The sequence below is a fragment of the Triturus cristatus genome, chromosome 2_2, assembly GCF_964204655.1.
Source record: "Triturus cristatus chromosome 2_2, aTriCri1.1, whole genome shotgun sequence".
Lineage (NCBI taxonomy): Eukaryota > Metazoa > Chordata > Amphibia > Caudata > Salamandridae > Triturus > Triturus cristatus.
In genome coordinates this window covers 220,124,148-220,137,199 of record NC_140582.1, presented here as the reverse complement: position 1 = coordinate 220,137,199, position 13,052 = coordinate 220,124,148, and the positions used below count along the sequence as shown (strand labels likewise).

Sequence of the window (13,052 nt, the reverse complement as noted above, 5' to 3'; positions counted from 1 at the left end):
GTCAGGTTGAACCAACAAGGGGGCTAAGGCTGCATAATGCTTGGGGACACAGAGACACCTTCAGTCCTCTTCTCCACAGGCCAGTGACGACAGGTGCAGAGGCGTTCTTAGGCATCAGGTTTTCGTCAACAGGAGCAGTCGCTGTAGAGGGGGCCTGCAAACAAAGGCTGCAAGCAGCGTCGGGAAGTCCACAGTGGGCAAGGTCCAAGGTGGACTGGAGGGCCCGGGGAGCATGCTGGCACAATTGAGCCACTTCTGCTCGGTCTAGAAAACACGGGTGCAGTGGTGCTTTGCGGCATCTGGTTTTTGCAGTTCTGGAGTCTCATAGTCTTCTTTGAGGTGCCTGCAGGATGCAGGGAATGGAGTCCCTGGTTCTTTGTTGAAGGCAGGCAGGCCTCCCAGGCTTTGGAGGCATGGTAGCTGCAGGACGAGCTGACTTTTGGCGCACTCTGTCGGAAACAGCAGCCAGGCCGGCAGGGCTGGTGCTGGGTCAGTTGCTTCTTTCACAGGTTGAGTTTTTGCAGCTCTTCAGTGTCCTTCTTCTTCGTAGGTCGGCAGGAATCTGAGTCTCTGGTGCCAAGGTCTTCCTTAAATACTGAATTTAGGGGCATTAAGGGTGTGTAGCATAGTAGCCAATGAGCTACCTACCCTTGGGGTCACTACGCCCCCTATATGGCTACTTCCGGTGGGAAGTGGGCATAACCCTGTCCCAGAACTCCTAGGTTTGCCATCACCAAGATGGCCAACTTTGAAAAGACACTTCCACTTAAGGTAGACCACCTTAGGGGTTTGCACTAGATTAAGGATGGACACACCTATCTGATGAGCTAATTTTCCCGCCTAACCAGGTGCCAAAGGGCTCTGGACAAAGGGGGTCGGCTTCCTCTCCTGTGAGAGAAACCAGATTTGCGAACTAAAAGGGAGAGGCTCTTTGAAGCGTCCCTTCCTTGGATTGCTAATCTGCAGGTCATCCTGTGGGAGGGAGTGAAAAAAAAACCTGCCAGAGCAAGCTTGGTTTCTGGCCTCCTGAGAGCAAAGGCCCTCACCCTTGGGGTCAGAAACTTGTCTCTGAGGGCAGGCTGGTGAAAGACAGTCAGTCAGCACACCAGTAGCTGGTAGGTTTTCAGAGGGCAGGTATTGATAAATCCAATACTGGCATCAGTGTGGGTTTATAAATACAAGATGTTTGACACCAAATACTATTTTCAGTAAAGCTGTCATGTAGCTGGCGAACTCGTTTTCACCAATGTCCATGACATGTTTTTAAAATGGCTTCCCCGATCACTTGTACTGGCAGTAATGGAGCTGACCAGTACGGGGCATATCTGCTCATGCAGTTATGCCCTCACATGTAGTATAGTGCACCCTGCCTTAGGGCGGTAAGGACTCCTGTAGGGGTGACTTACTCATACTGCATGCAGTGTCGGCAGGCAGGGCACACAGACTGTGTGCCATGTTGTGTTTTCAATTTTATCTGCACCAAGACACATAGCCTGCAGTGGCAGTGTGCAGGAGCTTGGTGAGGAGTCCCTTATGGTGGCACAATTCGTGCTGCAGCTCTTGGGGACCCTCTTTAGTACCTCAGACCCTAGGAACCGGGGGTACCATTTACTAGGCGCCTACAGAAGGTACTATCAATATCGTCAATTCGGGGAAACAATTGCACAGTTTTGGGAAAGAGATCTGGCACTGCAAGCCTGGTTAGCAGGAACCCATTGCACTTCCAGTCAATATCACATCAAATACCAGGCAAAAGGTAAGGGTGACCATGTCAAAAAGGGGCACTTTCCTACAACTAGTCCAATGAGGAATGTGAAGCTCAGAAGCTCTCACTGAGGAAATAGATTTCAGGAACTCACTTAACGGATTATGCCCATTCACTATCAGTCCCTTACTGTCAACCATGCGGTCCCACGAGATTTGCCTTCCTTTTTGTAAGCTAGGCTGTATCACATTATCAAATGTTTACCTAAGTGTGATCCTAGAGTATATTTACAACTCAGGCATGCCAGAATCTACGTCTCACCCAGTTTTAACAGTGATAAGGGTAAGGCTCCTGTAAGCAAGGGTGTGAATAAAAGCTAGGATGTAGTTTCAGGCCAAATGAGGCAGGGGTCTCTCAAGCAATCTCTCAAAATAACTTCAAAACAACCTTGACTATATTCCAACAAAGCTTAGTTTATTCAACACTTCGTCCTTCTTGTAATTAACTCCACAACTTAAAAACTTTACGTACACTTTAAAAATTACAAATGAATTTGCTTCGCCAGCTTGTCAACATATGGCTATTCAGAACAATGATGTAGCGAAACACATTTGAACAATTAACAGAGGAGTGTGTCAAATTTATAGAGAAAAGGAAGAGCAAGCATGTGAATAGTCACAGTAAAAATCTACTGTTGAGAAAATCCCGCTAGGTTTTTAGAAAAGCCCTCACTCACCAACCTGGTTGGTGACATGCTTCATCATTGGGCCCCACCAGGAGAGGCCGAATGCCACCCTAGTGTTCTGCGACGCCAGTTTACTGTGGAGCTGGTAAAAGGTGTTTAGTGAAGAGTGAGTAGTGAAATTAAAAATGTCCAAATAGTGTCAAAAAATACTTTATTAATTTTGCCAATCAGACATGTATAAAATATAAAGTGTGGGATAAAGAACTAGAATTAAAAGTTCTGTTTTATCCCAAGGGGTGCGGTCAACATGTTTCTGCCTTTATGAGTGTAATTAAGGCTTTCATCAGGCCGAGGAATGTGATAGTAAAACCTGGCGGTATGGGCGAGCTAAGGCCCACCCTAACCAAGGGTTTTTAAGTGTTAAAAATATTAGAAAACACTCAGTGTAGAGTCCATCAAGAGTAGAGAGGAACCGAGTGTATTAGTTGGTACAAAAGTTCAATGCACCATGGGTCACGGGAGGGGGTGGTGGCAAAATGGCACACCGCCTACGGCGCAAGGCGCCCGTTCTGAACCTGCAAAATCCCTCGTAAAACTGGACCTGACGAAACACATTTGTGCAACATTGCGAACCTGATATGCACTTTCAAAAAATAAGCACAACTGAATAAAGTCAGTGAAAGCTAAAACTATTTAGGGAAATTGATAATTTTCAAAATATGGCAGACAGTTCAAAGCAGGTTTAAGTAGAGGTTTATTCCTTGCTCACAGACCCCCAAACCCACAACACCAGCCTCCGCACAAGCAACTAACTGACTATTATTCAAACCACAGAACCCAGAGAGCAAACAGAGCTTTGTGCTGTCACAGATGACTGATGCAGCGGAAGGGGGTTTTGACATTTTTTACCATCTGGACCCAATTTAATACCTAACAGTCCCTTTCACACTGCACGAGTTTAAAACATGTTACCAATTTCTATTGTATATTTGGTCCTCTTTCCTCTCCGATGAATCTTTTATAGTTGACAAAGGATTGTTAGAATTGTAAGAATAAGAACCTAAATAAAGAAATAATCATTCAATATAACCAATTGACATTAATTAAGACAGACTCTGATTACTTATCAATTTAGCTTTTTCTAAATTAATGTGAATGCTCATCATAGATCATCACACAAGAGAACAATATAGTAATTCACAATAACATATCTCAAATATCTGTGTCATGAGAGAGTGGATAGGCGAAGAGACAAAAGAGTAAAGACATTTGCAAAATAAGATAAATGTAAATTCAGAATATCATACGAACCTAGTGCACAAAATGCTAGAAGTCTGAAAAGCTACTCTCCAGCTGAGAGAGTAAGCTGGAGCATCCTCAAAGGTATGAGGAGCAAAGTCAAAGAGTCAGGATCAGCAGAACAGCAGCCAGTCAGTTAAGTTAGGAAACAGCAACACAGCTCTCTCCTCTCGCAAAGTAAATCAAGCAAGCCTCTCTTCCCTCTCTCCCCTAACTAAATATTCTAGTACCAATAGTTATACCCTGATTCACTGAGAACCCAACCTCCCATGTATCATTATACAAAAAACCCTTAAATCCCAGTGGACAAAACCAGGGGGTGTTTGGTCACTCCACTTTCGATGTGCCTAACTTTTCAACAGTTCCTTTGTCTTTAGAAAACTTTCGTCATCAACCTTGAGCAGAGGAAACTCAGATAATCTCTTCCACGGTTTCCGCAGATCTTCATCTCGCTAAGGTATCAAACTTGTAGTACAAGTGTCCACATACTCCACTCGGCAAGGAAATTCCATTCATAATGTTCATTACTTCCTCCACACAGCCTTGGTGATCATCAAGAACTCACGAAGGACAAATTACATATTTTTGCAGCCAACGTTTTAATAAGCAAATTAAACCTAAAAAGACTCTTGAGGCCTTCTCTGCAGAACAGTAAAATGTGCTCTAGGAAAAACAAATACACATGTGATTCTCGTTGTCACTTTACAAAACTCCACTATTAATGTTTCTTTGCATCACGTTAAATACAATTTCAAACAGTTAATGGAAAGGAAATTATCATGTCTCTTTTACTTCTATTATTATTATTTTCTTTGGTTGTTTACTTCTGCACTATTCATTTGCATTTGCGGCCTACTACAAAAGCACTGGAAAACACACATTTCTTGCGCAGTTTTCATCTTCCCCTTTTTAGTTTTGCACTGTTAATTTTCACACCATTTTGTTAATAATCCACACAATGAGGAGTTCAATTTGAGCAGGTTGTATTTCACAAGACCCCTGCTCCATCATGACGTAGGTAAATTCCAGCAGCTGAACAACCCAAGCCACGACAGAAATCCCACTGATTATTCTGAGCATTTGTACCATACCTCTGTTGTATCTGAAACAATGTAGTACAGTAGGAAATGAGCTATACGTGCTTCCCCTCATCACCAGGCTCAGGGGCCTCTGCTTCTCATTCGCTGTAAATGTAGATAACACCCAGATTTACCTATGGACCCATACACCTCAAACCCTCTTTACCCAACTCAACAAAACCTGAATGTTCTTCAGCAGTGCACTGGAGGAACCTACCTCACGGCAATAGTCTTCTCACTAAGCACAGGACATGTGCCAAATTCCCTCATTTGCAGACCACCATCTCATCCCAGTTTCAACTATTGAATTACTGTTAATGACCCAGCCAGGACCCTATAGGTCTACCTTGACACAACTAAAGTAAGTGCACGCTAACGAAAGAAGGGGCACACAAAGCCTTATTTTAGCCCCAGGGTGACATGCAATGGATATTAGGAAGTTAGGACCCAGGTCCTTCAAAGGTTCCAAGTAAGTTTCAGGATATTATTCAGAACCCTATTCCTCACCTAGACAACTATAACAGGTCTTGAGGCCCCTAGCACTACAGTAAAATCATCCTCAGCTGGCTACATAAACCCCTCCCCTTTGCTAAACCCCTCCTCTTTGCCCCTGTAATCTGTGTTGGCAAACAAAGTAGACAATTCATGTGGCAAGCCCCTAAATTTGGGTGCAATCCTTCCCAAACGACATACCCTGTAACCTGTCCTTGATGTAAAGACCAAGAAAGTGCGGCCAGAGCGAACATAACACCACCCAACTAGCAATGATGTATATGAATTAATGGAAAAATTAAAACCGAGAAACCACATTGGAGGAAACCAAATCATGGAAAAAAAATGAAGTTAAGACACATTTAAGAAATTGCAAATAGATCGAAAAATTAAAAGAAACATTTAAAAGGAAAGACTATTTTATGGAAACATCCAAAACCACACTCTTGGGTGAAAATTAGTGAAGGTTTGGTGTTTTGGGTTCAGGGACAGGTGATGTTGATGGGTTTTTAGGGTATTTAAGGCTCAGGGATGGGTGAAGTTTAGGGATGGGGTGGGTTTCTTAGGGATCAGGCATGGGTGGAGTTTAGGCTGGTGAGGGGTTTAAGGGTTCACAGATGAGTGGAGTTTAGGGGTGGTAAAGGTTTTTTAGGGTTCAGGTATGGGTGGTGTGTAGGGGGTTGACGTTTTTGAGGTTTTGCGGATGTGTGGAGTTTAGGGCTGGTGATTATTTTTAAGGTTCAGTGATGGGTGGAGTTTTGGGGTGGTGAGGTGTTTTTAGTGTTTACGAATTGGTGGAGTTTAGGGTGGTGTGGGGTTTTAAGGGTTCATGCATAGGCAGAGTTTATAAGTATAAAGGGTTTTTAGGGCTCAGGGATGGGGGAGTTATGGGGTGGTGAGCGGTTTTAGGGACCATGGTGGTTTTTAGGGGTGGGGACTTTTTATTAGGTTTCAGGGATGGGGTGACTTTGGGGGAACTAAGGAGGTTTTAGGTTAAAAGATGGGTATAGTTTAGGAGTAGAAAGGGCATTAAGGGTTCAGGGATGAGTGGAATTTAATGGTCAGAGATTGGTAGAGATTAGATGTGATGAAGGTTTTTTAGGGTTTAGGGATGGCTGGACTTTAGGGGTCAGGGATGAGTGGAGTTTATTCGAGGGGAGGTGTTTTTAGGGGGCAGAGATTGATGGTGTTTAGGGGTGGTGATGGTTCAGCAAATTGAAAGTATTCAAAGTAATTGTTTCACAATGAAAAAGTTGTAAATTCAAAATAATGCTCCCTGATGTAAAGGATTGAAATAAATACACTCAACAAACATGTTTCTGAAAGTAAGACCTACAAGCATTTCATTTACAGGTTAAACAATAAGTATGCAGAAGTAAATTTTGAAAAAAATACATTTTATGAATTGCTTTCTATGAAATCGTAAATGCCAATCATACAGAAAATTTCCATTAAATCGTTTAGAAGAAATGGTTTCTCAGTAATAGTATTCAATTAAATCGTTTTTCAACGAAATCACATACAACCTCTCAACAGGTTCTGTGTCGGCAAAGTGCATCATATGTCAAGTGGGTACAAAGGGCCTTACTAAAAGAAATTATGCATTGTCATCTGTAACGCATCGATGCGTCAAAATTACTTGCGCCTGCAGCAAAAATCCTTACGACACCATGGATGCGCCATATTTACAGTTCTAGGCTCCATGGCGCCAGAACCCACGGATGTGTCATAAATACTGATGCATATGTGGGAAGGATGCCACAAGGCATGGGACCCAATAGTGGCGCATTGCTGTAGTTGGTCATAAGACTGACACAGCTACAGCAATGCATCAAAAAATGCGTCAGTATTGATTGACACAAGTAGCCTACAGAAAGCGGACCAATGTAATAAAGTGGGAAAAGGTGAAAATCTCACATTGGACTCTATTAGATTGGTCCTGTATGTCTTGCATACAAGTGGCCAAAGTGTACTTCTGTGTATCACTATACCTACTTATGTGTGACATATGTGTGAGACTACTATGTGTGTGGATACAAGTCGTTAATGTTGTGTAATGTAACATTTACCTACCTTATGTGTGCACTTATCTTTTGAGGGGACATGATTTCCTAGCAAATTACATTGTTGGAAGTGACTTCAGCTCGTCAGATTTCTGTGCCACAGCCAATGCGTAATTTGTACGCCTGGGTTTTAGAGGCAAAGAAAGTTTGAAGCAGTGTAAGAACAGCAGCCCGCTTCCAGATGATGCAGCACTTTTCCAAAAAGTAATAAATACAACTGCGTCAGTTTTATGGGAGATTTTACGTGGCAACGCCTACCTTGCATATATTAATTATAATGCGACACAGCCGATTACGATGAAGCTAAAACCGGAGGTAGGCTGACGAAAAGTGACACATCTGCCTAGATGAATCATTTTGTAAATATGATGCAAAGAAAGCGCCACCGGTGAGTCAAAAAATATGACACAACTGTGGCGCAAGCACCTTGTACGTAAGCCCGAAAGTGTCTAACAATTACGTGTGATGTAACAAAAATACTGAAAGTCAAAAGAACAACATCAATGATGATTTAACAAGCAGGCAAGGTGTCTTCAGTTCATTTTGTAGAATGCATACTGTGAGAAACATGAATGACCAAGAAATTCATGAATATAAAAATTCTATCTGGTGGCTCTTAGAAATTTGTTTCTTTTGAAACTAATATTAATCCTTATCCCACTCTGTTTTCTGTGATTCATATGAATGTTTCTCCACCCAGGAAAGTGATAGCATATGGGAAATGGCAGCCCGTAAATGATGAGCAGACATAGTATTGAAAGGGGGTATGCAGACAGTTAATGATTGGAAAGAAGTTGGCAAACTTTGAAAATAGAAATCTCTATAGAAATTAAAGCCAAGATACATACTGATTGCAAACCATGTAGCTGGTCAGATCACTATTTGATCAGCTTTCAACTCCCAGTGGATAGCTGCCCTATACACCTTCCCTCAATCTGGAGGGCGGCACGGAATTGGCGCAAGATAGAGGACGTCAAGCTGAGGGAAGCACTAAACGAGTCACTACACGCAGGATTACAGACAGGGGATCTGGACCTGGCGTACGAAAACCTCACTTCCGGTCTAAGGGCAGCCTTCGATTTGGTGGCCCCTATGCAAAGAGAAAGGGTAACAAATAGTATGAAGGGTGCCCCCTGGTACACGCAAGAACTCAGAGGGGAAAAACAGGCTCTTCATCAATGCGAGAGGCACTGGCGGAAATCATACGACCTAGAATCCCAGGAAAAGTATAAAGATCCAAATCGCTGTACTATGAAGGGAGGATTAGGGAGGCTACAAATATCCAGAGAGAGACCTTCAACATATACAAGGAATTGAGTCGCACAAAAGAACAAAGGATGGCCGCTAATCAAGTGGACTGTGAAAAGGTACAGGACTTCTTCCTAGCTAAGGTTAAAAACATCATCACTGAAATAGGCAATACCTACATTACCCCCTGTCCCCCATCAGAGGTGGACTCACTAGAGTACCTAGATACTTCTCTCTCAACCTTCCCGGCACTCGATTCAAATGGCCTAGCCCAGATTGTGGCCAAAGTAAAATCCGGGTCTCCAGAAGTTCCCTGCCCACCTTTGGTGTTTAAAAGGGTAGTTTCGGCAGTAGAGTCAGAAGTACTGTCCCTAATAAATCTCTCTTTGACCACAGGGAAGGTACCTCAAACATTTAAAGAAGCTACGGTGATCCCATTGCCAAAAAAAGCTGGCGCAGACACCTGAACAATTTGAAAAACTTCCGACCAATCTCCCAGCTACCTTTCTTGGCCAAAGTTCTTGAGCAACATGTGCTCAAAACTCTCTCGACCTTCTTGGAAGAACATCAGCTGCTACACACACGACAAACAGGATTCAGGGCCCACAGCAGCACTGAGTTGGTGATGCTCTCAGTGCTGGATGAATTGAGGCTAGCAGCTGACAAGAAGATTCCCTCGGCACTGATTTTATTAGATCTCTCAGCCGCGTTTGACACAGTGGACCATGCGCAGCTGCTGGCCCGTGTCCGACAGCTGGGAGTTACTGGTACGGTACTTCAGTGGATTACCTCCTTCCTGAAAAATCGATCTCAAAAAGTCCAACTAGGGGAATGTAGGTCCAGACAGGGTGTCCTACGTTGGGGGGTCCCACAGGGCTCTGAGCTGTCCCCCTTGCTATTCAATATTTACCTCCAGCCGCTGGTTGAAGAACTGGTGACACCCAGCTAGTTGTCCGAGTTAATAACTGTCCCCAAGCACAGCTCAACATCCAGAACATCCTCCGGCTCACCATGAACTGGATGACCTCTAATTCACTGAAGGTAAACCCGGATTAGACAGAGGTGCTGGCTCTAACCACAGAGGCCTCACCCTGGTCAAACCTTTTCTGGCCCCAAGAGCTCAGTACCGCCCCGACACCAGTACCAGTCGTAAAGAGCCTTGGCATCAAACTAGACACCAAACTAACTTTAAACAATCAAGTGTCAGCTGTAGTGGGGAGCTACACAGGTCTGATGCGGCAATTCCGCAAGCTCGGTACACTGCTGTCATTTTCTACCATGCGCACCGTCTTGACGAACCTAATACTGTAACGATTGGACTACGGCAACGCAGTATACACAGGGCTCCCTGACAAACTCCTGGGGAAACTACAGGTAGTTTTAAATGACCCAGCAAGGCTGATCTTTAAATTACCAAGAAGAGCACATGCTACCCCTCTGCTAAAACAGCTACACTGGCTCCCTATCAAGCAGAGGGTCAGGTTCAAGGGTCTGTGCATTGCGCATAAAGCTAAACATGGAGCGGTGCCCAAATACATCAAAGATCGCCTGAAGCCCTATGTGACTAGACGCCACCTCCGGTCATCTGAGGCCAGCTTGCTGGCCTGCCCGCGTTTTAACAGAGCTACATTGGGGGACGGGTTTTCTCAGTCGTGATCCCCCAGATCTGGAACAAGCTTCCGGACAATATGTGTAGGGAACCCATGCTACTTCCATTTAGGAAGAAAATCAAAACCATCCTATTTACTGAGGCATTCGGTTAAATCCACCTATAGTGCTCTGACTACACTTGGGACCAGGGGACTCCGGTCCCTGCTACTAGCGCCTAGAGACCTTTGGTGATTGGCGCTCTATAAATATAATCTAACATTAACATTAAAGTGATTTAGAAGCCATTTTCTATGTTTGACAAGGGCATCAGTTGCAGATTCTGCCTATTAAAAGCCAGTGGCTGCTTTATTGCATAAACATGAGCACATGTTTTAAAATGTATATGCCCACACATGAATGAGAGCATTGATGATATAACAGCATACTGCTGCCAGCACAGATTGGAGTTGAGCAGCTGGCACATGCTGAATTTGGAGCAACAATTTTTCGAGCAAGGTCAACTCAACATAACAGCTTTGTCTTATGAGCTTTCGTACCTTTACAGTAGGTGCCATCATTGGGAATGTATGTGTTGTTGAGGTTGTTGTTGGTTGGCTGGAATCCTTCCTGGCAAGTGCAGTAAAAGCTTCCGTAAGTGTTGTGGCATGCAGAGTGATTGCCACAGATGTTGCTGGCTCCAATCTGGCACTCATCCTTATCTGTTTCACATAAGAAAATATAAAGAAATTGAAAATACCTCTTTGCAAGAACCAATTTTTTGAGATGTTGATTTCTAGACTAGAATTTGCAAATTACAAGGTTTTTTTATCTGAACCTACATGCCTAATCATACAACATAATACAACAGTAGACCTCTGAAATATCTCACTCACCAGCCTTAAATCACCTGCCAATACTACTGCAATTTATATGAGCTGCTATGCCCACTTTCTTATGAACTGACTGATAGGCCTTATCTGTGATCATGTTCCTGAGGATCCTGGGCCTGATGTACTGCTCCCACTCGTTAACAAAGGATGTGATATTAGCGCACTGACTGATTAGCTATGGGGACTGCAATTTGGGATGCGACCTATGTATTAAGAGGTCCCATTACAAATTGTACATTCACATGCGGATAGAAAATGACCAGCCTAATGATTATTACTTAGGCGGGTCACAATTTGGGACCCCTTGTGATTGGTTGTAAATGCAGGAATAGAAGCCTGCAAGGAAACCAGACCCCTGTCCCATACTTCTATTCCCAAACTGGAATATTTTTTAAAGTAAACCGTGTCCATTTAATGAGCCACTGATGCTTTATTGTTAATGTATGATTTGCCAAACACAATAACTCTAATGCCGGACTGTATTCCTATGACCAAGGAGCATGTTGGCTTGTTTGTTGACTCTCTTGTCATGAAAACCAAGAAAAGAGATCTAAACAAAAAAAACATAAACAGAAAACTGTAACATACAGGGGGTAAAATATATGTACATGTACAAATGTAGATTTTATTGTAGTGATATCTATAGGCATATCTAAACCAATTTAAGATGTACAAATTAGAAATATCGTGCTCCAAAATTATTCAAGGTCCGGAACCCAGCTCTGCACAATATGCAAAAGAGTATACAACAGTCAAGCCCCAGTGTGCAAAGAAAGAAAAAAGAGGAACCCAAAAGTTTCAAATGTATGGCAATAACAAAAATATACTCAAGAACATCATAAATGGATTACTGTGGCACACAGATAATAACATCATAACTACATCTGTATATGGACATTCTATTGCGATAATGATGCTACGGGCATAAAATAACTAGCATAAGATATTGTGTGTCACATATAATGCCCCATCATTGTTCCACATAAGACATCTCACTGTGCACGTAGTACACCATTTTTCAACAGTGAAGCTCCAGTGGGCGAACAAAGAAGAGAAATGGTCACTGAAAGAAAAAGAAGAAATAAAATCAGAAAATAAGTATCTTAGCTCTCCTGCGCCGCATAATGCTCACTGAGCCCAGGGAGTATCAGAGATTACCTTTTCCCTTTTATGATTTTTTTAGTACATTTGTGTTGCCACTGGGGCTTGATTGCTGTATACTCTTTTGCATATTGTGCAGAGTTGGGTTCCGGACTTGGAATCATTTTGGGAAAAAATATTTGTCATTCGTACACCTTGAATCCCTTTAGATATGCCTATGGACATCTTACAATGAAATCTACATTTGGACATGTACCTGTACTTACCGCTTGTATTTTGCAGTTATGTATTTATGTTTTTTGAGTATATCCTCATGATTCTTATGTATTCAAAACAATTGAATCTTCGAACTGTGCGATTTACCTATACACATGCCAAGATGGGAATTCGAACAAATGAATCCCATTTCAAAAAGAACACACAGAATATAATTTTAATCCAAAACATAGATTTCAATTTACATTAATTCTACATGTCCACAATATTCATACATTCTTCGCTGCAAAAACCATAGCACGGTGCTCAATAGAATGTGCTTGTGCATAAAGGGTAGAAAAGAAGAAGGTAGAGACCCATAACATCGATAAGCTTATTTCAGGAGAGCCTATTTGTTAAACATTTCATATATATGTAATGATGTAATTTCAGATGTTGCAGTAATGGTATCAATGATGTCATAGAACAAGTCATGAATGATGTAATATGTGAGGCAATTATCACTACATGGTAAGGGTGCGAGTTCTTCTTGCTTTAGGGCTTTAGGGCACAAGTTATACTTACTCTGGCCAGGCTCTATACCCAACTCCCTGCTGATGCCCAACCCTCCCTTGCACACAGCTTTTGGTAATGGGCAAAGTGGGGCTGGGTGCAGTGCCTGTTTTCTGCACCACGCATAGGACA

At 42.8% G+C, this 13,052-nt stretch overlaps 1 protein-coding gene across 3 annotated transcripts in view; it reads right to left on the bottom strand.

Annotated features, from left to right (window-relative positions):
- Positions 1-13,052, bottom strand: part of SUSD1 (sushi domain containing 1) — a 611,958-nt gene that overhangs the window by 522,253 nt on the left and 76,653 nt on the right. For all 3 annotated transcript variants that reach the window (XM_085641265.1, XM_085641267.1, XM_085641266.1), the window contains exon 3: positions 10,719-10,880. In XM_085641265.1, the coding sequence (XP_085497391.1) occupies positions 10,719-10,880 (162 nt within the window). The remainder of the gene's footprint in view (positions 1-10,718; positions 10,881-13,052) is intronic.